Source organism: Embiotoca jacksoni, unplaced genomic scaffold, assembly GCF_022577435.1.
Source record: "Embiotoca jacksoni isolate LCO1_2020_lvr unplaced genomic scaffold, fEmbJac1.0.p SCAF_3, whole genome shotgun sequence".
Taxonomy (NCBI): domain Eukaryota; kingdom Metazoa; phylum Chordata; class Actinopteri; family Embiotocidae; genus Embiotoca; species Embiotoca jacksoni.
In genome coordinates, this window is record NW_027185381.1 from 6,392,620 (window position 1) to 6,419,213 (window position 26,594).

At 42.8% G+C, this 26,594-nt stretch overlaps 3 protein-coding genes across 5 annotated transcripts; all 3 read left to right on the forward strand.

Annotated features, from left to right (window-relative positions):
- Positions 1-1,771: 1,771 nt before the first annotated feature.
- On the forward strand, positions 1,772-10,040 carry pdia3 (protein disulfide isomerase family A, member 3). The gene is made up of 13 exons (XM_069162742.1): positions 1,772-2,112; positions 3,088-3,166; positions 3,264-3,381; positions 3,537-3,644; positions 3,862-3,991; positions 4,115-4,231; positions 5,339-5,464; positions 5,680-5,862; positions 7,224-7,332; positions 7,808-7,936; positions 8,591-8,670; positions 9,274-9,331; positions 9,419-10,040. Exons 1-13 carry the CDS (start codon positions 1,979-1,981, stop codon positions 9,548-9,550), a joined length of 1,503 nt encoding a protein of 500 aa, XP_069018843.1. The 5' UTR covers positions 1,772-1,978; the 3' UTR covers positions 9,551-10,040.
- A 1,052-nt stretch (positions 10,041-11,092) lies between these two features.
- Positions 11,093-15,117, forward strand: isg20 (interferon stimulated exonuclease gene). 3 transcript variants are annotated; one of them, XM_069163404.1, is made up of 4 exons: positions 11,093-11,123; positions 12,034-12,678; positions 13,092-13,292; positions 14,165-15,117. In XM_069163404.1, the coding sequence occupies exons 2-4, from the start codon at positions 12,064-12,066 to the stop codon at positions 14,363-14,365; spliced, it is 1,017 nt and encodes a 338-aa protein (XP_069019505.1). In that variant the 5' UTR covers positions 11,093-11,123; positions 12,034-12,063; the 3' UTR covers positions 14,366-15,117. The 3 variants fall into 3 exon arrangements, with proteins under 3 accessions (XP_069019505.1, XP_069019506.1, XP_069019504.1); XM_069163405.1 differs by having other exon boundaries at positions 11,123-11,202; XM_069163403.1 differs by lacking the exon at positions 11,093-11,123 and having other exon boundaries at positions 11,142-12,678.
- A 5,128-nt stretch (positions 15,118-20,245) lies between these two features.
- rlbp1b (retinaldehyde binding protein 1b) lies at positions 20,246-26,504 on the forward strand. The gene is made up of 8 exons (XM_069162003.1): positions 20,246-20,323; positions 21,167-21,206; positions 22,782-22,910; positions 23,141-23,345; positions 23,641-23,819; positions 23,943-24,101; positions 24,288-24,398; positions 25,057-26,504. Exons 2-8 carry the CDS (start codon positions 21,195-21,197, stop codon positions 25,183-25,185), a joined length of 924 nt encoding a protein of 307 aa, XP_069018104.1. The 5' UTR covers positions 20,246-20,323; positions 21,167-21,194; the 3' UTR covers positions 25,186-26,504.
- The last annotated feature ends 90 nt before the right edge of the window (positions 26,505-26,594 follow it).

Here is a 26,594-nt window from a genome sequence, read left to right on the forward strand (position 1 = left end):
ATTACAGAACCTTTCCAGGCTTTTGTTTCCTCTGTCCAAATTTTTTTTGAAATGTGCTGCTGGCATGAAATTCAAAATGAGAATATAATTTTATAAAATAATGCAATTTCTCAGTGTCAACATTTGACTTGTTGTCTTTGGTCTAGTTCCAATAAAGATGGGTTTACATGATTTGCAAATTGTCACATTTTGTTTTTAATTACATTTTACACAGCTTCCCAACTTTTTTGTAAACAGGGTTGTAATTAGTTGCAGCCCTGCATTGCTCCTTGATTTTCTGTGGCGCCAAATTTGAATAAATTCACTTCATACATTTAAAAGAAACTGTTGACTTAGTCTTTTCTTTTCATGCCACTGAATACTTAAACTTCACTACTTTAAACAGAGACATTCCCACTCATTTGATGACATTTTTGTATAAACTGCAAAATATTATGTACAAGTGGAGCTTGATCGATTAGTTGATTAATCAGTTAGTTGATGGACAGCCAATTAAAAGGCAGCTGTTGCTGTTATTGTCAATTATTTCATGGTTCATGCTTTACCAGTGTTAGAATGTGCCGGGTTTCTTTATACTTAGAGTCACTGTGAAGGAATGTTCCTTCATTATTTGGTTCCTCTGTGCTCTGTGAAAGAAAGGGCATCACTATGACCTTCTGCAGTGAGGGTCGCCATAGGCAACCCAGTGACAAAGATAGGACTGAAGGGACAAATACTCCTAAATTTAAGAGCTGTTATGTCCACAGAGGCAGACTGTCTCCACAACCCCAATATTAACTGAGTTTCAAGGATAAAGGTGATGTGTCTCCTTATCTAGAAATGTAAAACATTCAGTGGTTTTTAAAAACTGTGGACAATGAGAAAAGAGCTCTGCACTTAATCTAAATCTGCTTGATCAAATATGTCACTAGATAGTTCTGCTGAAGTCATCACATGGTTCTTAGAGGCTTCTTCTAGTAGAGTGGAGCAGCTGTGTGATTTTATATCAATAAATTGTATTTGTTAGATTTTTTTTTTTTAATTAGAGATTATATTCAAATGGATTTAAGTAGTATGTTAATGTGGTCTCAAGTATACTCAAGTATGTTGTATAAGATTGGGATACTTCCACCTCTGGAGGGATTTTGGTGTTGATTTGTTGGTAGTGAAGTCACTGGGCTTCTCCACCTTTTCTATCCCCACATCAAGCACTATAATGGAAAGTCTGACTTTAAAGTCTCTTCTATGATATGGTTTACACTGACTAAGATGGCCTGGGTGACTTGTGAGTATTTCATCAATAATTTTGGAGTGATACTTATGTCCCCCTTTTTTCTTTTTAATAAAATGTCTTTATTCCATTGTTGTACCTTGGTGTTTTTATCATTATTGGGTGATGCCTGTGTGCCTAATTGCCCCCCATGGAGAGATTAAAGCTTTATTCTAATGTACTCTTATGTTAAATGCGAGAAGCTACAGTATGTTTCAGCTTTGCGTTTAGATTTTTGGAGTGTTATAATCCGAGGCTGGCAGGTGTATGTGTCTGGTGTGTCTGGTGTGTCCGAAACATTCAGAGTTGTTTGCACTTCATCAAAAAGCCATGATCTCAAAACAGAGAACTAAAAACATAATCGCTTTCTGTGTGAGAGAGACAGATTTGATTTTGCCGAATCGTCATTGGTTGTGAGACGATGATGTTTTATTTGCCCGCTTCTAATTGGCCAATTGAAGCAGAGTGACGTCCCAGACAGACCAATGGGAGGCTGCCACACTGTGGTTAGGAGAGGTCCCGCTGCCTCCACGAACATCTTCATCGCCTCCTTCCCTTTCTCTTTCTCTATCGACTAGTCTGCATCTGGGCCTGTCTGAGGAGCGCGCAGCTTTGGCTTTCACGTCGCGAAAGAGCTGAAGAGGCGGCTGCCACGGTCACAATCTGCAACTCGACCTTTTCGCGGGTGTAATTAAAGGTGAAGGAGACGTGTCGCCGGCGCGGTGTGCCATGTTGAGGCTGATCTTTTTGGCCGCTCTCGCCGGCTTCTCTCGGGCCAGCGATGTGCTTGAATACACCGATGACGATTTCGAAAGCAGGATCGGAAGCCATGAACTGGTCCTTGTGGAGTTTTTTGCTCCTTGGTGAGTCTTTTCAGTTTTGGGGGTTTCGAGTATGTGAGCGATGACTCCATTTGTAAAACGTGAACAATGCTAACGCCAGCCCACTCGCTGTTTTACGCTCACTTGGCGGAACGCAAAACACCATGAATGTATTTCCAGCTGCTCCGAGAGCTCTTAACTTGTTGTACAAATGTCTTTTGTGTTTGTCGTGAACATCGCCAGCCGTCCCGTCACATTTTCAGGTTTATTGGCCAGCGACCAAACGTTAGCACGTTAGCTCGAGGCGGTGAGGTGGAAGCTGACGAGCTGTCTCGTCAACGTGTTTGAAGTTGGACCAGTGAGTTCAGGGCTGCTGCAGTTTTGACAGAAAATTAAACCTTTAAAAACTTCTATCACAATAAATCACGACGTGCTCTCGAATAGCTTTTCGCTTTTTCAATGAAAACTACGTGCGAATGAAGCTACGAGGAAGTTAGGGGTGTGTCCTCTTACTGTTGTAACGATCTGATTGGCCGGTGAAGTTTTGTTGTCCAGCTCTGATTGGTCGGGAGGAACCGTGACGCAGTCCTACTCTGCCAAACTTGAATAAAAACGAAATTAATCAGAGTATTTGTTAAAACGTTTCATTTAAACACTGTCTGTGAAAATAATTGGCCAGGCAGGCAATACAAGTAATAGTGACAAGCCAGTTTTGGAAAATTGTGGTTGTGATTCGTTATTATTTGCTGACGAGTTATGAACCAAACAATAGAATGATCAGCCAAGAAAGTGATAAAACGTGAGGTAGGTAAAGCCCGAATAGTATTTGTCAACTAATTAAAATCAAAAGATTTTCAGTGGTATAAATCCTTTTATTTCCTAATATTTTTTGTATTTTCTGACCTTTCAGTGGTATTAAATTCCACTGAGAAATCCCTAGATCCCCTTCAGGATCCTCACCAAGCTGAAACCTGAGGTGTAATTTGTTCTCCTGTTCCATATCCTCTTATCCACTAGGTGTGGCCATTGTAAACGGCTAGCACCCGAGTACGAGGCAGCGGCCACACGTCTGAAAGGCACCGTTGCTCTCGCCAAGGTATTGCTTAATGCAGCTTACTTATCTACGTCCACTTAAGCATGACTTTCTGAACTGTTTACCTTGTCAGAAAGTGAATTATTTTCTTTTCCCTTAGGTTGACTGCACAGCAAATGGCAACATATGCAGCAAATATGGCGTGAGTGGCTACCCAACCCTGAAGATCTTCAGGGATGGAGAGGAGACTGGTCCCTATGACGGCCCCAGAACTGCAGGTATATTTCTCGTTATATGTATATATTTTTTTTAATTTGGTTTGTTCATACATCCTCATATCTACACAAATACATCTTATTTCTGCTGTGTCATGGCTATTTTCTATAGTTTTTCAATCTGTAAAATCTCCTGTGTTTCTCTCCTCTGCGTGTAGATGGGATCGTCAGCTTCCTGAAGAAGCAGGCCGGCCCGTCTTCCGTGGAGCTCAAGGCCGACGAAGACTTGAAGAAGTTTATCGCCGATCAAGACGCGAGTGTTATTGGTGAGTTTGTTTTCCCAAGTTTCAAGACTGCCTCTGCAAGCACTCAATTTTTTTTAGTGTTTGCTCAGCCCCTCACTAGTAATGGGAAATTCTGACAGCGGCTCAATTACCTGGATTTGCCTGACGCACACAGTCAGACATTGTTGCACTGGAGGTCTTTGCTTGTGAAGTTGCACACGTCATCCTGACCTGAAGGTGATTGATCTTTCCTTCTCAGGGTTCTTTGCTGATGACAAAAGCACAGCACAGGTGGAGTTCCTGAAGGCAGCCAGCGCCTTGAGGGACAACTACCGCTTTGCCCACACCAACTCTGAAGCTCTGCTCAGCAGCTACGGCGTCGGTGCCGAGTGAGTAGATCTCTCGGCGTTCTGCCTCGTCGTCTTACTTCTTTTGACGCGAGTTCAAAGGACCGGCGGAGCAGCTGTTGGCGCAGCACGACTACAGCGATATTCCCTTTGTTCTGTTCACAGGGGAGTCCTCCTGTTCCGCCCACCGCGACTCAACAACAAGTTTGAAGAAAGCTCTGTCAAATTCAGCGAGGACAAATTCACCAGCAACAAAGTCAAAAGATTCATCCAGGACAACATGTGAGTGATGATTTCCTTTTCTCTTCTTTTTTTTGTGCAGTTTTCTTCCAACACATCCTGTCATTAGTGTCCATAAGCTGCTGCTCCAGATAACCAGTAGTAATAGTTTATTTTATTTGCAAAGCACAAAATGTTTACATAGTAGTTGTTGTTGTAGGCGGTGGTGACATAAACAGTCACTCTGCATGGTAATAGTAGATATTTGTGTGTGTGGCCCAGTGCCAACAGGATCTTGCAGTGTAGGTGAGGTGATCTCTGCAAACAGGCCTCACTCACTTCCAACAGTAGGATGAGCAACGAGTTTGGCACTGATTAACAAAGCTTCGCTTGACTGGTGTCGCTACATTTTGTAGATAAATGATTCTCACATCGGAGTTACAAAAAAACAACAAAAAAAAATCATTGTCGTTTGCATTATTTATTGAGCGACATGAAGGGACCATCGTAGGAGGCAGAAACACTGCTGCTGGAGTTCTAATTATAGAATACACTAATGCTGTGCTGGACTTCGCCTGTGTGACACTAACCAGTGAAAGAAAAAGTTGATCTGAGCTGCACCATGATTTAAAAGAGAAAGAAAAAAAAAGATGTTTTTAATGTGGTTCACCACCATTTTTAAACACGCAGCTTTGGTAGGAAACTTTAGTGGGAGGCTCACTAGCAGGCCATTTCCTGTGCTATTGTTTTGCCCATTTGTCTTCATGGGTTCGTTTTTTTTTTTTTTTTTTTTTTTTTTTTTTTTTTTTTAAACGTACCCTTAAACCAAAGATAGTGAGCATCTGCCTGTTGTCTACATGTGGTTTACCAGTGTTTGCACTAACTGTCATGGGATGAGGTTTGAAGAAGAGTCTCCTGTTTTATCTGTAAGATGCAGGATAACTATTCATCTGTTTTTACTTTCACTTTGCTCCTGCCTCCGAGCTTCTCTGAAGGGAGCCTGCATGGAAGGAATGTTTTTAAAATATCAGCACGTTCTGCAGATTTACTGAAAGATCCGAACGGTGTGATTTTTTTTTTTTTTTTTTGGAACAAGTCCACAACCGGGTAAAAGAGTGCTGGTTTAAATTTCTTTGTAAACTCCATATTTTCGTTCTCTCTCCTACTCAGCTTTGGAATCTGTCCCCACATGACGGACGACAACAAAGATCAGCTGAAAGGGAAAGACCTGCTGGTGGCTTACTATGATGTGGACTATGACAAAAATCCTAAGGGCTCCAACTACTGGAGGAACAGGTTGGTGTCTCTAAACGTTCCTCTGCACTGTGCAGTGTTTGTTGACGCTCAACTTTATCATTAATCTCACACAAGACAAAATGTTTTCTTTCTCACCACATTCTCTGAAACTATATTGAAAAGACCGCGACACCTGTTTTCACACGCAAAGCTGTTACTTTCACTTTTTTTTTGTTTTCAACGGCACGACTTGAACGACACTTGACATTTTGCAGGGTGATGAAGGTGGCCAAGGGCTTCCTGGATCAGGGCAAGTCGCTCAGCTTTGCTGTTGCCAACAAGAACGCGTTCAGCCACGATGTGTCCGAGTTCGGGCTGGACGGCAGCTCGGGAGAACTTCCTGTGGTGACCATCCGCACCGCCAAGGGAGACAAATACGTCATGCGTGAGGAGTTCTCGTAAGTCTGGACCAACGCTTCCACAAGTTGCATCGCGAACACCAAAAATTCTCCACAAATAACATGTACATAAGGAATCCTTTATTCTCTTACGCACGCACGCACGCACACACACACACACACACACACACACACACACACACACACACACACGCGCGCACACACACACACACTCGCCATTTAGTGAGTTGGTTTTAGAAGAATGCAGCTGTGGAGCTCTGTAAACTATTTAAAAAATGCTGGTCCGACACGTGTAGCGTTAGATAGCAGGTTCTGTAAGTTTAGAGGACGATGTGACATTATATTTTGTCTGTCCGATTATTGTTTAAAGAAGTGAGCAGGCAGCAGGAGTATTTAGAATTTACATTTAGTGTTCGATCGGTCTAATTTATCTGGAGCTGTTGCTTTACTTTACAGTCGTGTTCATGCAGCTCGATAGTTTCGGCCGCTTGACTGCTGAGCATTTCCCAGTGTTTTTTATTTATTTTTATTTTTATAAATTTTCAGAGTAAGTGAAGGAATTTGGAGAGAGGAGACAGATGTGAGGAAGAACTATAGGTTGTAATGATGCTGAATGGCAAAACAAGGAGAAAATAAAAGAACTCATCCAACAGGAAGAAGTTGCAACTAATCCAAGATGAAATGGAGGTCAGGCAGGTCAGGCATCAGATACGAGACGTACGCAAATACAAAGCAGCTGATGAGGTTAAACTTGCACTCGTATCCGTTCTGTAACGTTAGAAGCACAAGCTTTTATTCAAATTAAATACATCAAGATTAAATAATAATAATAAAAAAAAACCTGCTACAAAAGGAAGTAGAGCTCTTTTGATTTGGGATGTTCATGTGGAACTATTAAACTAGAATATCCATTTTTATTTTTTTTAATTTATTTATTTTTTTCATATTGTGTGTAGAAGCGCAGCGTTACGGACCGTGACTTCGTGTTTCGGGGTGAAGCGGATGTATTTTGGAGATCTGTATGATGAGTGGAACGTGTTCACATTTGAATTGAATGACGGCGTCCTGCTGTTTAAACACATCAAACGCTGATTGTCATGATCATCACAACCACGCTGAGCCCGGCGCTGCAGGGAGGTGTGACATCGTGCTGTGATGATGGGCGCGTTTTGTTTCCGATGTCGCGCTGATGGGAAGTTTCGAAGGTTATAAAGAATCCTTAAATTCGAGTCGCATGCGAGGCGGCGGATCTGTGGAAGATGTCGGGCCTTTTTTTTTTTAAATTCTCAACCCGTGCGATCACATTTTGCACCCTGAAGTGCAAAAGTCTGTTGAATGACTTCCAACCGCAGCCTGAACTAAAAGACTTGTTTTGATGTGTGTGCACGTTCTCCCAACAGCCGGGACGGAGCAGCTCTGGAGCGTTTCCTGCAGGACTACTTTAACGGCCGCGTGAAGCGCTACCTCAAGTCAGAACCCGTCCCCGAGAACAACGATGGGCCCGTCAAGGTGAGAGGATTCTTCGCTTCTGTAGAAACCTGGTTAAGATTTGTACCTCAGACTCATGTTTGTTTTGTTTTGTTTTTTCCATTTTGATGTGATGTTTAGACTCTTGCTGTGTGTGTAAAAAAAGAAGTCCATCTGAAGTACATTGATCTGTTATTGCGCTCCCTTCCTCAGTGTTTGGGCCACTGGGAGGGTTAGTTTGTTTCTCATTTACTGAAAGTATCCAGAGACGAGGCCATTTGTCCCGCAGAGATTTTGAACTTTTATTGTATTGCAAGATAAGCGTGGATCAGTACTGTGGCAGTGTGAGGATGGGTAGTTAGGTTGGCCGTGATTCTACTGCTCCAGTGTTGGCTTCCTTCATTGGGTTGAGATGCAGCTTCTTGTCGGGTTTGGAGCGATGCACCGGTTTACTTTCACAGACGATACTCTGACACGACGGCGCGGCGAACCTGTAACGTCGGCCCTTTTTCTTCAGGTTCTCGTGGCGGAGAACTTCGACTCCATCGTCAATGACGACAGCAAAGACGTGCTGATCGAGTTCTACGCGCCGTGGTGCGGACACTGCAAGAGCCTGGAGCCCAAGTACAACGAGCTGGGAGAGAAGGTGAGGGGACGGACACGAAAATACCAATCCAGCTTCTCCCACATGAAGAGAAATGTGGATAAAAGCAACATTTTAATCGGCTGAACCGAAGAAGCAAAATGTTTCTCCCAAATGTTCACAAACCTGCTACAAGTTATGAAGTTTAACAGCAGCAGCTGAACAGAAAGAACCTCGATCATTCATCTGACCGTTGTGCTTTCATTATAAAATACATGTCAATAATAGTTCACAATTAAGTAGTGTCTGTTTTATGCGACTCGTGAGGTCAGTTGTTGGATTTCTTGTTGACTGGTTCGTAACATCAAAGAACCCGACGAGGGCCGCAACTAACTTTCATCAATCAATCTGACAGATTGCGAAGTCACTTAAATTTATTCATTTTGGAAATTTTCTCATTTGTATTTTGACAATTGATCACCTCTGACATCTTTTGCTCCACGGGGCCAACCAGGCTTACAGCCATGTTGGTTTTTGTTTGAAAGTGTCATTCGATTCAGCTTTGATCCGCCTCTCGAGGCAAAAGAAGGATTAAACGTCAGTTAAATATAACCTGCTCATTGATTTTACAGAAGTATCATTGATTAATCAACTAATCTTTTCATTTCACAGCAGACAGCACTCTCAGTACGATAAGTGTCTCTTCTTCTTCTACAGCTGGCCAACGATCCCAACGTTGTTATTGCCAAGATGGACGCGACGGCCAACGATGTGCCACCTCCATTCGAAGTCAGCGGGTGAGTCGCGTCATATTCAGGCTGCTCTCAGACTCCAGGAGCTTTAAGTCTTTGTGGAGCCGAGAAATTAAGTATTTTGAAATGAATGGAGCATTTATATTCCAAATATATAACATATATTCATCCGCACACTCAACACACTGATAGGAAACGGCAAGGGGGAGATTTAGTTTGACCCTTTCATTATAAAAATGTTGACTCTGGCTATTGTTTGGATTTTATCGATACTTCTCGATCTGTTTTCTTATCGCTCCTATTCATCGACAAAAAAAGAACAGGATTAGAAATGAATTGTATCGTTAATATACAAATATTATTGTTTCCCTCAAGATAATAACAAATGTTTCTTAAAAATGGCAACTGCTCCAGTTCAGAAGTGACTTTTGTTCGACGTCCCTTCTCGTGATTTGAACCACTCGACAGAATCAGAAACTAAAGAAACGAGATGTTCCTCTCAGTCATGTCAGACTGAAAAACGTTGTCATGTCTGTTTGTCTTGGATTAATTTGATCATGTCGGTCACTGTGATTACAATTAAAAATGGCCGACGGGACTTAATAATGTGAATTCTTATCTTTGCCTTCGAACCTTTTTCTTTTCCAGTTTCCCAACAATCTACTTTTCTCCAGCCGGACGCAAGATGAACCCAAAGAAATACGAGGTGAGCATCGACTCGAGTCATCTTTGTTAAAGCGAGTTCATGTCTGCGGTGTGTCCTGATCGTGTCTTCCCGCCGCTCTCGTTCCAGGGAGGTCGCGAGGTGAGCGACTTCGCCGCCTACCTGAAGAGGGAGGCCTCCAACCCCTTAGTGATGCAGGAGGAGTCCAAGAAGAAGAAGAAGAAGAAGGACGACGAGGAGGACGAGAAGATAGAGCTATAAAAGCTCCAAACAGGAACTCGACATCCCCCCCACCACGAGAGGAGGAGGAGGAGGAGGAGGATTGGGAAAGAGAAAGAACTAAATTATATTCCACTCTTTTAATGACCTGCCGAATGCTCTGAAGTCGAAAAAGATGCGGCCCTCCGCTGCTCTGGGAATACTGTGGAAGGTGGAGAGGTGGTGGCCATGTTTAAAAGCAAAAACACATTTTTAGGAAAGAGGAAACGGCTTTTTCCAAAATTGAGATTTCTATTTCCCCCCTGGTCTGTCTTCTACACCTCAGGCTGATGCACTTTGGTTTGATACGAGTCTCCAGTCATCTGTTGCTTTGGTTTTTGTTGCTGTCGTCATCACAGGGGATAATGGTAATGGTGAATTTCTTTTTTTTTTGTTCTTTTTTTTTTTTTTTTTTTTTTTTTGTAACAGGTCTTTGTTTTTGTACATTTGGAAGGATTGTGGAATAAAAACAAAAAGTCCCACAAAACTGAAATCAACTCCTACGATCTCATTCATGAACGTTTTGCACCGTCATGTGTTGAAAAATTCAAAATCCTGTCGTTCATTAGCTGAAATTGTTGCTGATTTTTCAAGCCTTACTTGTAAATGAATTCTGGTGTGTAGGACTGTGTGAAGTCTTATTTTGCTCTTACACACAGGGATGTAATTGACAATTATTTTTGATTAATTGCTCATTTTATTTTTTAATCCTGTTTTTTTTATTCCTCAATTAAACCAATAATTTAATCTACAAAATGTCAGGAAATTTTTTTTATAAAAGACAACTGTCAAAGGTTCCCAAAGACCACGGAAAGAAGTCTCGGATCCGAGGAAGCAGTGCAACCCCAAAGCTGTTTAGTTATCAAAGATATAAAACAAATCTGATAAATGACTCGCAAGGATTCAATTAGCTGAATTAATTTTCTGTTCACTAAGCCATTTCATCTTTTCTTTGCACTTTTAGAACACTTAAACTTTAACCTGCATTTAAATGAGGCTGTAGAGTAATCACAATTTGGGATTTAAGTAACCTAATAAAATACTCCCATCATCACAAAAATATAAATCGCTGCAAATATAACTGATTTCTTACAGCGTGACATCTATTAACTCCAAAATACAGCAAAAGAGTATTTCTGTAACATAAGTTACATGTATATTAGACCAGTACTCAAAAACTCTTGTCAGAATTTTGGGTTGAATAAAAGATGTCAGTTCATTCTCAGTCAAACATTTTTATCTGTAGCTTTTTGAAGAAACCTGATTCAAATGATGCAGCAGATAGATAGAAAGTGTATCTGTGAATGGTACACGGCAACATACCATGATAATATGAAGTGATGTGACTGAAGGCTTTAATGTTTGAAATCTGTGCCCTCCGCCGGAGTCCGAATAGGTTGTTATTTTGGGCATTACTGCTTCCAAACAGTAGGCGGCAACTCCGCAGGCGTTTAGCTGTGGATCACTTCCTGGCGAACAGCGACGAAGAAGAAAAGGAGCCAATCAGATTGCGAGTAGAGAGGACTCGTCCGGGCATGTTCAGAAGGTTCAAGCTGGACACGTGGGGCATCAGACGGTACAGTATTGTACAACTTGGATCTTTTTTGTGCCATGTTGCTCGTTTCTGTTTTCTGTCAACATTCATGAATACCGAGGTCATGTTTTGGTATTTATTTCATGAGATATTTGTCTGTGATAAGTGACGCGCAGTGTCTTTAAGGTGGGTTTCACCGGCTGGTTAAATTGGCTTTTCAGTCCCGGACGACATTTGGAGCTGGACGCAGCTACCGGCCGAGTTCAACCCCACATCAAGCAGGACACTCCGCTTTTTCTGAATTGTTAGTGGCCATTGTTAAATACGGCTTAAAGACAACTCGCCAAGCACGTGTTTGTAATGAATCGAAAGCTGTTACTGTCCCGTAGGACCTGTCCCAAGGACGCGGACAGCCACGTGTTTGAGTGGCTTGGACGTTGATGTATCATTTAGTTTTAATCGAGCCTTGTAATCACGACGATGATATAAATCAGGCAGGCTCAAGTTAAAGAGAGCCCGGGGACCAGACGAAGAGTCTTGAACGGGGTTTGGTCCCGATTGTGGATTTGGAAGATCCAGTAAGATCTCCCAGACCTAAACAATTTACTCAATAAAAACAAATCGTTGCATTCATCTTGCTAAAAGAGACTCCCGGTGTACAGTGCAGTTACTACAGCGTGTTGTAATTTGTTGCTGTCAGTGACCTGCTCCTAAAGTCAGTGTGTCTTTGCATGGATGCATCTGTGAAATCTTAGTTTAGACTGTAAAAGAAAGAATTTGAAGCCTTTCTTTAGGTTATTCCTCATGTCACTGTTTCACTGGTGAAAAGGCTCTTGCACTAAGAACCAAGATGACCCAACATCCTCAGATACAAAAAGTTGAAGGTGCCGCGTTCTTTCAAGAGTAAATGTTTTAAATTGTGCATCCTAAATTTGGTCTTTTATTTCCTCAGAAATGACGACGAGGCTAGTTTCATCCTTTAATGATGGCAGCGCCATCAAAAAGGTATAAAGCCTCTTCACGGGGGCTTCCCAGCAACCACCGGTATTTGTGCAAAAGAGCCACGCTGCTTTGCGCCACGGAGAGTGCAAGAGCCAGGAAGAAACGGCAACAGAAGACGGTAGTCACCAGCATGAAGTCGAAAAGAACGGCTACCCACCATGAACCACCGGATACAAGCAAAGTGGTTAAAAAACCTAACCGGACTCATCAAAGCCATCTGAATGGACGCGGACTGTGCGAGTCTGCGCCGAAAGCGGCTGACCACCGCACTTTACTGACGTCCCTCGGAGACCGCTGGGAGGTGGACAGCGGCTTCTCCTCTGAAGCCAGTCCTCCGGTCAGCGGTCGAAGCTCGCCGTGCCTCAGCTCCCGCCCGACCACGGTGGTGGCGCTGGACTGCGAGATGGTGGGGACGGGGCCCGGCGGGCGGTGCAGCGAGTTGGCCCGCTGCAGCGTCCTGGACTACCGCGGGAACGTCCTGTACGATAAATATGTCAGGCCGTGTCAGCCCGTCACGGACTTCAGGACTCGATGGAGTGGCATCCGAAGACGTGACCTGCACAACGCCACGCCCTTCGCTCAGGCCAGAGAGGAGGTGAGGCGCGCCGTGCTTCCGCATCTGAACCTGCGTTGTATCTTCAGCTCCTCACAAACGGTTTTGTTGACTGTGGAGTGGCTGAATCGGTACAAAGCAGCGAGTGTCAACACAGGACACATTCGAGAAGTTTGCTCCAATCGATTAAAGTAGTTGGAACACGATGTGGACGTGTTGCCGTACTTGTTTGTAACGCAGCTAAACACGGTGTGAGTTATCGTTCTCTTGTTCATCACACCGGGACCGGCAGCCACACTCGAATATATTTCTAATGCCCGAACTTGCTGAAATTGAGTTCCTGCTGAGCTGTTTGATGCATTGTGCTTCATAATATTGCTGACAAGGTGATTTGAATCCGTCCAAATGATCTCATGAACTGATGTCCTCTGTGCTGTGCACTTCGTCTCCTGTAGATCCTGAGGGTACTTGAAGGTAAAGTAGTCGTGGGCCACTCCATCTACAATGACTTCGAGGCGTTGGACATCCTCCACCCAGGTCACATGGTCAGGGACACGTGTACCACCCGTCTCCTCAGCCGGTTGGCCGGTTTCCCCCGACAACGCTGCCCCTCCCTCAAAATCCTGGCCAATAAGCTGCTGAACCGGAAGATACAGGTGAGCGTGTGCGGATGTCACACACTGTGGATCTGTGGTTTTATATCCATTTGATATAAAACCTCTGGTATCCACGGTTATATACTCTCCTGCGCCCGCTGAGGCTACAAGAGTTTGTAGAGAAAGAGTGTTTAAGAACTTTTGCGGAGCCCACGACGGTTTAAAGAACACCTCCACCTGCCCCGGTGCAGATCTTTGAGGTGGTCTCCGGACATCCTTGCGTGTATCTAAAGCCCCTTTTACACTGCCGGCACTGGCTCGTCTCGATTGCACTCACTTCAGTGACTCAGAAGTGAGTTGCGGATAGTACCTGGGGTTAGTTTTGGTATCGCCATCGAGGAATCGAGCAAGCTGAGCCAATACTGCTGACCACCGATTGGTCAGAGAGAATCACCACAAGCACGGCTTCACCGCATGACCCGAGAGACGCCCTGCACGAGCTTCAACCAGCCGAGCTAACAACCTGCCGAACACCGCCGTGGTCAGTCGAGGAGTTTCAAGAACAGCATCTCCTCCATTTCCTTCATTGTTTGCGTAGCGGTGACGATTACGTCTCGGCAAAGCCAATCCTATAATGTGGAAAGTAGAGACGGCGGAAAGAGGGGCTTCAGAGGGTCAGATTTCCTGTCCCTCAGAAGCAAATAACAACCCACAGTCTTATCCAGGCAAAAAACTTGAATCTACAACAAATCTTAGGAAAAGCTTTTGTCACGAGTGGAAAAGGTATATGGTAAAAAAAGAAAATTGGAAGATGGGATCACCAAAACGTTTATATATATATATTTTTTTTTTATTTGTATATAACTTTGTGTGTGTATATATACTTTAAACAGTCCAATATATTTATTTAATAAGTGTGGAACCCTCTCCAGGTCGGGAGGCGAGGTCACTGCTCAGTGGAAGATGCTCAAGCCGCCCTCGACCTCTACAAGCTGGTAGAGGGCGAGTGGGAGCAGGAGCTGCACGGCAAGCTGAGAGACGACGACGCGCCACACGAGCCGAGCTTCGCCTCCTCCAACCACTACATGCAGGACGAGTACTGGCCCGATGATGTCACAGCTGACAGCCAATGAGAGGAGGGTACTCACGACGCATCGAGTGGGAAATACCTCAAAAAGCTCCCGACGCGTGCCGGTTTATCAGAGCGGCGAGCGGGAAGTTACATGAATGAGAATCACCGACGCGACATCAAGTGTGGATGGAAGAAAAAAAAAGGAGCCCTTTTCATTTTAGAGGAGAGTGTCATGAAATGATCTACCTTGATGTACCGTGTCACTTTTAAGGACAATAACTTTTGCTTGAATTGAAACCATTTTCTAACTTATTACTTTTAAACATGTTAAACATGGTCAGAGTTCCAAACAGCATATTTTTTGCTGTGACAGCAGATATTCGCCTGCCGAGGCATTTTGATGATCAGGTTAGTCGTTGCAGACTTGATCATGTTTTGAGTGAAAGTTTGGTGCTCCTACAGTTGAGGGTTCAGTTACTCGCAGTTCTCGAACACGATCTGCTCTTTGTTGAAAGGTGAATTTAAACTATTTATGGGAAAACGTGGCAACGAGTGCAGCTATTTTGAAAAACACAACTTTGAGCAAACTCGAAAGCAGCGCAAGATGCAGCTTTTCAAATGTTCTTTACTGCCTTAAAGGCAAATGTGTTATTGGAAGATATATATTTGGGACACTTTTTAAGTCAAATTTTCCTATTTAAGTGTTGCAAATCCTTCCATACATGCGTGGCCTCGGGGTTTAGTTTAACAACTGTGACTGTATTTCACTGCAAGCTGCTCGTAAACATCCCAATAAATGGAATCATGTTCAAATGGAGCTTCATAACTTTTGATTTAAATGAGTGTGAACAGAGAAATGTTCACATTGGGTTTTCTAGTTGTTTTACATGAGCTGCGGTTTAACTGCAGCCACTATTAAACACTGAAGCTAAAGTTCCTCCAGTTCTGTTTCCATCAACACAAACACATCTTCTGCTTTATTATTTTGTTTGGGCCACACACAAAAAAAAGCAAAATATTTGGTTCAATTAGTTGCAGGAAAAAGTCAGTTAAAGCTGGACAGAACTACCAAAAAAAGATCTGATATTGAAATATAGAAACACACATTGGTTATTAGACACTTTTGACACGTGACATATTTGTAAAATGGTAAACTTATGCACTGATGCTGATCGACATATCTAATCGGCCTATAAAATCCGGTATAACGTTCACCTCTTGTATTTAGGTTATGCTTTTTTTTTTTTTTTTTTTTTTTTTTCTCCCCACAGATTCAAAAGAAAAAGTTTTTTTGCGTCTGCGACAGCTGTAGTTCGAGACCTTTTGTTTTCAGGTCGGCCGTCCATCCAGTTCTCATCAACGCAGTTTCTCAAGAACGCCTTGAGGGAATTTCCTCAAAATCTGGACAAACATTCAGTTGGTCCCGAGGATGAACTGATTAGATTATGGGGGGGGGGGGGGGTCGAAGGTCACTGTGACCTCACAAAACACTGTTGTGTTTTGGAATTTAAGACTTCACGCATACGACTATCACCCAACCCACCGTTCCTCCTCAGCGCTGCAGAGCTTTGAGTCTTTCAGCTCCTTGTTTTGATTTTAAGACCCAACGACTTCACTTTTGCTTCACTCATTGGTGGGTTTTTTTTCTTTTTTTTCTCAACTGCTGCCGGCAGGTTGTTATTCACACAAAAAGACTTAAAAAAAAATCTGGACACGACACCGTCGGCTACATTCTCAGCACCGAACAGCAGACCGACGGCAGTTGGTTGGTAACGACAGGTGAACATTTGGCCGCTGCAGAACCAGACGGTTTGCGTGTCGTATCGTCCCGACACGTCACAGACACGCACAAAAAAAACATGCTGCAGAAGTCGAGAGGGAACACAAATGAGCCGAAGGGAGTATTTATTTAACAAACATCTTGAGTTTTTGTTACACTTTTTAACAGAAGCTCTTTACGGAAATGTAGTCAGCTATGTTATTTTACACATACATATTGTTATATATATTTTGCGTGTGTGGTCTTGGATATTATCGTTATGCTAATAGCAGAGCAGCGTTGTAGCATTACAAGTAACAGTTGGCCTCCCACGGTGTTGGGAAATGTTTTGGAGATCATCCAGATCGGCTAGTTGGAGTGTGTCACAAACACCGGACCGGCCTGCAAAATCATCTGTCGTCATCAAGTCCAAGTAGGGTACTAAATCCACTTTAGTAACTTTGGGCTGACCCAGTATACTTGTAATTACTTACTTATAATTCTAAAAAAAGAAGAGTTTAGAGAGAGGAGAGTAATCCACACACAAAAAAACACCCTGTTACTTTTAAACTTGGGATTTTCTACCGTAACCGAACATGCAGGGCAGCGAGCTGCAGGGGGAGCTCCACATTTTCTGATACCGTATTTCAGTGTTCTGTAAATGGCTTTGTCTGTGTGCCTCAGCATCTTCGTTCTCTCACACACACGCGCACACACACACACACACACACACACACACCCCTAAAGGCTGAACTTGGCCCTACAGTGAAGGCCATAGGGAGAGAACAGAGCATAGCATTGTTTGGACAATCCATCTTTCACTAAAATCGCTTTATTGAGCAGGTCAGGCCCTGATTGAGCAGATTACGGGTCGGCCGCCTGCTCCTTTGTCGTTGCATCAGGAGGAAAACGTGTGGCGGTGACGTCAGCGCGACGGGGGGATAGAGGGAGGGAAAAGGCCGACTTCCAAACACGAAGCCCGCAAAGCTTGTCGCTGGTGCAATCGGTCCAACGCTGTTGGAGGACGAGAAGCCTGCCATCTCCCCGGGGGCAAAGGTCATGTGTCAGTTTGGTGTTTAGAAAGTGGGAGTTCTCGTGTGTACTGAAAAATGTTGTGCTTCACGTGAACATGTGTCATGTGTCTAAAACAGGATTTCTTGGGAGTACAATTATTATTAATAATACTGAAATTAAGAAATAATTATCATTAACATTTACATTATTATTTATTCTGGCTGTAAAATTTCAGAAAATAATTCAAATTTGCCCATCAATGTTTTCCCAAAACACAGGATGATTCATTTTTGGTGAAATAATTTGTATAATAATAATAATAATAATATTGTGTTTAGATTCTAAGGCTATAACCAGCTAAGTCTGCTGCACGTACATGAACTTGAACAGGGATCATTTAAAGACATTCACTGGGCTGTTTCTTTTATTCTATATTTCATACTTTTTTCTTCCCCAACAGGACTCGAATTGAAAAATGATTTTGCTTGACGCTCAGGTTGCTTTTAACATCTTTCATTAGAGACTTTCATTTTACTTCCTGCTTCATAGAACCATAATCGCAGCTACGAGCAAAATTGTCCTCTCTTGGGAAAAAAAAATGCCAGAAAAGGGAGATATGAGAGGAGCCAAGATGATCACGGTCACTCTCAAATACAATCATTTTAACTTGAGGGTTTGTACTATTGATGTGTAAAGAAAGTCCTGTATTGAAAGGAAAGCCGTGAGAAATACTAAAGGCTCCAACTGCATTTACTCCTCCACTGATGGTCTTATAATAAATATATATACAAAATGCTCATTATTTTCTACACATGAAGCAGCGTGGAAGGCCTTAAACTACAGATTAAACAGACGGATGATTGGCAGCAGCCCGAAGCAACATCTGCAGCTCCCCAGTGGCTCTTTGTTCACTTCTCTTCATGCTCAACTAAACCTCACTCAGGTGTGATTAGACGTGAAGACTGAGTACATGGGTGTGATGTGATAAAGGGCTGATCACGTTATATAAAGCTTTACTCGCACCCTCTCCGCTCCCGGTAGCCAACACACACACACACACACACACACACACATACACACACATATATATATGTGCACACCCTCCACAGCTCAGCTATGAAGGCGGCTGTCACGTGTCAGCATGTTTTGTGTGCTGAGATATAATGTGTATGTGAGAACTAATCTGATCAGCGAATAGTTTAGGGTTCATGTTTACTGATATGACTGCACCCGAGTCCAAATCCAAATCCTTGTGGTGGTGGTGGGTTTATATGTGTGTGTGTGTGTGTGTGTGTGTGTGTGTGTGTGTGTGTGTGTATACATATGCATGCCAATGAAGTATGTGTTGAACTTTATCCTCAAACGTCTGCGTATAATCGTCAGCCTCCGTCTTTAGATTTATTTTGCTGTTTGACACATCCGGAGCAGCTTTTCTGCCACTTTACTTCCTGATGTGTTCAGTTGTAGCAGCGTAAAGTTTTTTTATATTTCCTGTTGCAGAAATGATCACATATGCTCTGACGCCTGAAGTCTGATGGCAGCTAAAGACCAAATTAAGTTTAATCTAGTTAAACTAACTCTCAAACTGAACCATTAAATACTGATGCTGTTCATTAAATACCCTCTAAAACTACTTTTTTTTTTTTTCTCTGGGAGCTTCTTTGACAAAATGAAAGTGTCCGAGAGCTACTCATGTTTAGAAACATTTATTCACATAGCTGAGCTCAACCCAAATCAGCTGAATACGCTTTTAGTAAACAATAACAAATTGATACTCTTCACACTCATTTTCTATCACAACAACTTAAAATCAACAGCATGTGAAATCTTTATTCTGTATTAAGAGGGGCTAATTTTTTTTGTACACCTATACAGATGTTTCCTAAATGCATACTGCAGTGACGCAACTCCTGTGTTGCCAAACTGGTAAAAAAAAAAAAAAAAAAAAAGCCAAATAAAACATTCTAATATAAGATTTAACTAGAAAAATCCAGTGTTTCCCCTTCGTTTGGGGCCCCTTGCCCCTCCCGAGAGAAACACGTCAAAGTCAAAACCTGGCATATGACTGGACCCTTAGTGAAACTGGAGGCCACGTACTCCTGTTCACTTGCTTTAATGCTCCGGCTGTGCTGTTGTGGCCGACCAAAAATATTGTATTTACGTTATTTACCTAATTTATGAGTTTCTTTCCAGTTCAGTGAGAGAGTTTCTGCCGCATTTTGCAGGCGCATTGCTGGTTGCAGTTTCTGTCCTCTGATCTCTGTGTGTCTCAGCACTGACACGGTTCAGAGGAGACACAGGTGAAGGGAGCGAAGGGAGATCGCCCACTCGCTAATCGATTGCATTTAAAGCGTCGTGTTCTCGGACACGGGTTCAAAAATAAATAAATCAAAAATGCTGAAATTGATCGCCAAATATACTTAGGGTGCCGTCAGGATACCTGAGCGGCCCGCCTAAGTAAGTCTATGTGTGGGAAGTACTGCATGTTGTTCGAACCTTCCGCAAATTACTCAGAAACGAACTACGGGTCGGAGACCCCTGTTTTTAAGTTTTCATTGTCATACCAACAGCACAATATCCCAACAACTTGGACTGGTTGTGACATTTTTTTGTATAATCAAGTTCTAGAAATGACATGTAAGTTCATGGATATCGTTTTTTTTTTTTTTTGTCACATGTAAACATTTTCTTTGCTAGTTTGCTAAATAAAGAAACAAACGTCCCTCATAAACTTAAAAAAAATAAATCATGGGATATCAATGCTACTTTTGAACCTAATGTCAAAGTACTGCAGGCTATTGCCTTTGAGATAATATTGCTGGTGGTTTAGTCACATTGCAGAAATCAAACTGGGACTCTGCAGTCACAATGGACACTTTTCACTCCACACAAGTCCTCCTGGAATGCTGTCAACAACAACATCCCCCCCCACACACACCCTCCCTTTCCCCGCCGCCTTAAACCACCTCTTACCTACCTATTGTCCACTCAATATTACATCATCTCAAATGTGCCCTGCATGCCTTTAATCGTGGAAGAACCTTCCCCATTGGACCAAAATCTGTCACCATCACCCTCCCTCCCCCCTTCTTCACATCCACTGCCACTTCTATGGTGATTGAAAAGAGAAAAAGAAATCTGTTTTGTGTAATCTGGTGTGACGCCACTAATCCACAACGCTACAAATCACAGGTCCCGTCCACCCTGCTCCACACAGACCCCTGGGACTCGTCACATCTGCCTCAGGTAGGACTCTGCCTCCTCTGCCTCGGACGGTGCACAGCTCTTAAACTCGTGTTGTAGCTGCTGGGCAGTTGTCTTGACTATAGAGACACTGACATTGTTGTGGTAGTAGTGGTAATAGTAGTGAAAATATGGATATTTAACCGCCATTCATGTACGTTTCTGTTGCATCCTAAGGTATTTGAGCTACATGTAAATGTATATCTATGTGTATAACACGGGAGTGACACTGGCCAGGTTTGAGGTATTCCCACTAAGACCGACTAACAGTTTTTGAATGAAAGTTTCTACTAACATGCAGCACGTAAAGCCACCAGTCAGTGTGATGGCCGTGGCCCTCAGTCGTCTGCTTTAATAATACAGTCATAGATAAATGATAAATAGAATATCAGTGTAGCTGCTGAGTAATTTTCTATCAACAGACTAATTGATTAGGACAAACTGCACAAAATGTTCAAAACGGTTTCTTTAAGGTTCAAGTGGCTGTGTACTATTATTTTATATATACATGCAAATATGTACCTTTTGTACTTATTCTGTATAAATACTCTGTTTCTGAACATTTATGTGAAAACAGAATCTATCAGTACTAAACAGTCTTTGACGGCCACTGTGAGCCTGTTGATTATGAAACCAAAAAACTGTCCACCTTAAATCTCCTGATAAATCATCCAGGAATGGGTAGGTGCTAAATATAGCACAATCAAAGTACCCTGTGAGAGCAGACAGGATGGACCGAAGTGGGATTAATGTGGAGTACAGTGTGTCAATTGTTTTTTTCTTTTCTTTTTTTTTTTAACTGGGACTCGTGAATCACAAATTGCCTCTTTTTTCCCCCTCATACAGTACAAACCTGAACTAAAGAGCAGAAGACATGGCTGTGGTCGTAAGTACTTCCACTTTTACTTACTTAAAAGTGTGTTAAAAGAACTAATCGATTGATATATTTTACACACGTCTCATCCAACTGAGCTTGGTGTTGAAGGAGGAAGGGGTTTCTGATTGAAAAACACCCTCCACCCGACCCTCAATCTTCCTGTAACATGGATTCAGTCGCAGCTCAGCATTTCTTAACACCGAGGTCTATTGTTACAGACGTCGTCAACAGCTACTGTAGCTGATAATCTCTGATCCGTGCTTCAGGTCTACCAGTTGTCCTTAGCATGTATTTACAGGCTTTTCCGGACTCATGTGAGGGAGATTAACAAACACTGAGGCCTATTGATGGTGTTCCTGCAACACTTGCGAAAAAGACATCCTGTGTCACGTGGATTAGACATATTTAAGGCTCCCATAGCAACACCGCGTCATGTGAGAGAATTATATTGACAAGCTTTCATCCGAAGCGTTTCGCAACTTCAGTGTTTCTTTGAAGACACAATAAATGTGGACGGATGTCTGCTCGTAGTTTAGATGTGTTTTTCATCAGCCATCGAAACACCGACTGTGACGACATCATTACTTAGCCTTCAGCATTGCAGCCATTTTGACTTGTCATTGCTGGAAGGCACAGCTGTAACTACCAACATTAAAAATGAATGTGTTCCACTCAGGTGAGCCACTAGCCCACTGCCAGTGAGCGAACACCTACAATATCACAGTCCTGGAACTGGCACACCGACATGGAATTCATCCATTATTAATGACAGTAATTATACCTGTTACTTTCCTGCTCTGGTTAAATGTCTACTGTGAAAAGAGCCTACTGCTCGAAAAGTGCAACATCATAGTTGACGTTTTAAACCCTGCAGTGAGCACTATTCATAATTTCAGTTACCTAGTTACTAAAGGACTGGAAGCCTGGACTCTGGCCTCTACCATTCTAACCTGAAGCTGGAAACCTCATTTTCTACTTTACAGAGGCTCCAACCCTCTAGTGAAGACTCAAATCTGGACAGTTCAATTAAACTTGTTGTATTGATTGTATTTGTGTACTTAGCTTTGACATATGGACATAAAGGCTGCACGTGATTTGTCTGTGCCAGTGCAGCAACCCTGCTATAGTGCATGCTCATGTAGGCTGCTGGTGTCGGTTCAGCAAAATGGGACCCAGTTACTGTACATGATTCAATTATTAGCAATTTCCCTGCTCGGACCAACTTTTGTGGGCGGGGTTAAATGTCTGACTCCACCCACATTGACCACTCCTCCGGGTTGCATACTGCAGTGACGGACACTGGGGTCAAAACGCTGGCCGTTTCAGCTACATTTAATTCCTACTAAACTAGATACCAGACACTAGATAGACACTAGATAAAGAATCCATAACACTTTTGACAAGATCTTCTGATTTCACATGTAATTTAGACAGTATAAGTGATTATGATTGTCTACTAGCAAAGGGGTTTGCTGTGCTATCACAATAAACAGGATTGTTTTCAAATTGATCACAGATAACTGGAAGTATGCTCAAGATTTAAAACGTCAGTGACAAGTGTTGTTACATCTTCTCTGTCCTCAGAGTGGAACTTACCGTATGGTGTCGGAGGAGGAGCAGGCTCTCAGGGCCAAGCTGGAGCGTCTCACCGTTAAGGACCACGGGCCAGTGTTTGGACCCTGCGCCAGCCTGCCAGACCACACCAAGCAGAAGGTAGCCAGGCCTGCTCTCACACTTAAACAGACAAATCAAAAGCATTTGTGGGCAGGACATGACAGGACTCAATACTATCAAGCTGCATCCGTGCAGATCAGGACATGAAGCAGTTTCAACGGCCAAATGAAAATTCCCTGGCCAGTGGCTACGCAGGTCGATGAACACTTTTAAAACCGAGACTATCCAAATGTAAACTGTGAACAAACTCCGTCTGGCTCCCCCTACAGGCCAAGGACGAGCTGATGGAGACAGATGAGAAGCGGGTGGCTGCAGTGAAGGAGCTGCGAGGAATGATTAAGGAGAAGGCGGATTCAGGAGATGATCTGGCCAAGGGGGTGCAGGACACCTTCGGAGAGAAACCAGACGATTTGCTGGTCCGCTTCATCCGCGCCAGGAAGTACGACTTGCCCAGAGCCTACGACCTGATGAGGGGTACGTCAAACCAACCAGCTGAAAGTGGCAGACATGAATGCATTAACAACATTTTCCTCCTCAAAGCAACTGAGATGATCTATAAATTGCCACCACTTGTAAGACCCTCTTTTTGGTTCATAGTGCTCCAATGAGGCTCACAGTCCTTCAAAAGTCTGTTAATTGCTAAACTGTGTTGCCTGAGTAATGATGGGCAGAAAGAGAAATTAACAAAAAGGCAGACACTTCTTTACAGATGTAGCTATCAGAGACAACTATCCAACAGGCCTCTAACGATCCTCCTGCTTCTATCCAGGCTACGTGCGTTTCAGGAAGGATTACCCCGAGCTGTTTGAGAATCTGACCCCGGAGGCCGTCCGCAGCACCATCGAGGCCGGCTACCCCGGCATCCTGCAGAGCAGAGACAAGTACGGCCGTGTGGTTCTGCTCTTCAACATCGAGAACTGGGACTACGAGGAGATCACCTTCGATGAGGTACGGAAGTCCTTGTATCTGTCCCGTCTCTGATCGACGACATATATAAGACACACTACACAGATAGGGAAGTTTTTAATTCAACTGAGATGATAAACTCTGGGTTTGTTTATGTGAGTTCAGATCCTGCGTGCCTACTGTGTGATCCTTGAGAGGCTGCTGGAGAACGAGGAGACTCAGATCAACGGGTTCTGCATCATTGAGAACTTTAAAGGCTTCACCATGCAGCAGGCGTCAGGAATCAAACCCTCAGAGCTCAAGAAGATGGTGGACATGTTGCAGGTGGGACAACAAAAGTCTTAACCTTGAGCTGCTACAAAAGAGGCGCTCGGTGGTAAAAAGTTTGGTGTGAAAGTAACTGTTGGTAGAAAAAAATTATAATTACAGGAAGTCTGAGGTGTTTTTGGCCTTCCTCGCATTTCTGCAGGACTTTCTGAGAAATGTCTCTTTTTCTGTCCCAACCACCAGGACTCGTTTCCTGCCCGTTTCAAAGCTGTGCACTTCATCCACCAGCCCTGGTACTTCACCACCACCTACAACGTGGTCAAACCACTCATGAAGAGCAAGCTGCTGGAGAGAGTGAGTCGATAAATGTTGTGAATTAATCGATTCAAAAGTAGTGACACTGAAGTAGAGTGACTGTTGTCTGGTTTCAGATGTTTGAGGGATACGATGGAGTCATATACAGAGTGTTTAATACACACACTGTGACTGCTGCTGCTCCTGAGCTTTTGAGAGATCGACTCATATTATCATCAGCAGCCGAAACTGAGAGAAAATTGCTTTTATTTTTGTTTTAGCGCAGGACTTTCATAATAAAAATGATAATATTCACGTCAACATGATACTAACTGATGAATTGACATATAGCCTCCTGGCAAAGAGACGTAAAGCAGACAATAGTTTGACATTAAGTTCCACTGTATTGATTGACGAATGAGTTGGTTAAATTGTGTTAATGTCACAGTGCTTCTGGATGGATTCTGATTTTATAATGGTGTTTTCTGATTAGCAGAGCTGACTTTGCACTTTTGACTCTCACAGCACCCTAAATGCCACTTTAGAAACTGGTGTAATGCTTTGTTCAACTCATAAGAGTTATTTTTTCCCCCTTTGCATATTGTTAAGTGTGTGGAGTCCTGACATCAGAGCACTGCATTGACTCATTTCACAATGTATAGTTGGGTGCTGAAGAAAAACCCTCAAACACCTCTAACAGCTGCTGTCCTCGCTTTAGGTGTTCGTCCACGGAGACGAGCTGGAAAATTATTACAAGGAGTTTGACGCTGACATCCTTCCTTCTGAGTTCAACGGAAAAGGTTCAAAGTATGACGGCAAGGCCACAGCGGCAAAGCTGTTTGACTAAACATCGGCCCTTTGTCAACAAGGCTGAGAGCCACTATATAAATATATATATATATTATAAACAGTATAGACTGTGGAGAATCAAAGCTCCGATCTAGCTGTGAGTTTGTAGAAAGAGACGTTCTGAATGAGAGTCATGAGTGTGTGAGAAGTTCAAAAGAAGTTGTTTTCCAGAGGTCCTGATAAAGTACAGTTAAACAGGTGCAAGACAGTCTGTGACTTCAACCATTATTTCACTCTACAGTATTATATTTTATGTAATGAAATGTCAGTTAACACTTTGGCAACCTAAAGTTTCTCATTAACAGTACTGATGACCCTTAAAGGACTGGTTTGTCAGACTGGGTTTGTATTTTTCAAGTGGCAACATTTCACTTGACACCAGTATGATAATTAGTCCTCATTGCTTTAAATCTGGCTCAGAGGAGGTGATTCATCACAGTGCACATTCAAGGAAGGGCCTTGATTTTTAGAGTTGCACAATAAGGCTTTATTGTGCAACCTTTTGTTATTCTTTCTTGGTGGTGCCTTCAAAGACACTCTGAAATTAAAGATTTGAGTTTACTTTGAAAAAAAAAGCATCCTTTTATTACACACACACACACACACACACACACACACACACACACACACACACACACACTTACACAGATCTACGTGATTCTTGTGACAGTGTAAAGTTCTCACTGACTCACAAACATTAGCTCTGAAAGGTCCCCAACAAGGAAGAGTTTTAAACCAGTGTGTATATTCACGACTGTGACGTTGTAGCTGCGGCTGTAACAGAAAAAACAAATGACTGAATGTTCACAGTGGTGGAGGAGCTCTTTGAAGCAGATCTCACATTTTTGCAGGCTGATTTTCCTGCCAAACCAGTGGCTGCAGCACAGGTAGTGTTTCATCTAAAAATGTTTTGGTTTGGAAAAAGGTCAGTGCTGCAGTGAAGTGTGCAGAAATTGTAATTCATGGATAAAACATGTAAAATGAAGCACTTAAATGTCATTGCAATGCGGCAAGAATTTATATACAAACCACAGAATATTGCACATCGTTGAACAACAGATTATCTGTCTCTCACCTGTTAAATTGTGCTTTGTTGGGACTGATGTTCACCCACACAGCTTGTTTTAACACTGGCAGGCCCCAGCTGTCTCAGCTTCCACCCTCCGGTCCTCGGCTCTTCTTCAAGTACAAGGCTACATATTCCAACAAGTGCCTGTCTCGTGTGTTGTTTTTTTTTTTTTAGATTGTTCTTCAGTATGAATAATATGAAGTTTTACCCACTGTGCTTCCTGGTGCACCACTAAGAATGTCAATAAATGTACAATAAACTGTATATAAATATGAGTTGTGCTCATTGCCTTATGTTTGCAAAAGGAAAACCGAGCATAGCTCAAAATAAACAGACAT

Bases quoted from the DNA above. Each gene is read 5' to 3' on its own strand.
- rlbp1b (XM_069162003.1), top strand. The intron at 24,102-24,287 runs GTGGGACAACAA...CCCAACCACCAG, and splicing joins AGATGGTGGACATGTTGCAG to GACTCGTTTCCTGCCCGTTT. The intron at 24,399-25,056 runs GTGAGTCGATAA...TCCTCGCTTTAG, and splicing joins AGAGCAAGCTGCTGGAGAGA to GTGTTCGTCCACGGAGACGA.
- pdia3 (XM_069162742.1), top strand. From the start codon at position 1,979: ATGTTGAGGCTGATCTTTTTGGCCGCTCTCGCCGGCTTCTCTCGGGCC. The intron at 2,113-3,087 runs GTGAGTCTTTTC...CTTATCCACTAG, and splicing joins GTGGAGTTTTTTGCTCCTTG to GTGTGGCCATTGTAAACGGC. The intron at 8,671-9,273 runs GTGAGTCGCGTC...TTTCTTTTCCAG, and splicing joins CCTCCATTCGAAGTCAGCGG to TTTCCCAACAATCTACTTTT.
- isg20 (XM_069163404.1), top strand. From the start codon at position 12,064: ATGATGGCAGCGCCATCAAAAAGGTATAAAGCCTCTTCACGGGGGCTT. The intron at 12,679-13,091 runs GTGAGGCGCGCC...CGTCTCCTGTAG, and splicing joins TCGCTCAGGCCAGAGAGGAG to ATCCTGAGGGTACTTGAAGG. The intron at 13,293-14,164 runs GTGAGCGTGTGC...AACCCTCTCCAG, and splicing joins TGCTGAACCGGAAGATACAG to GTCGGGAGGCGAGGTCACTG.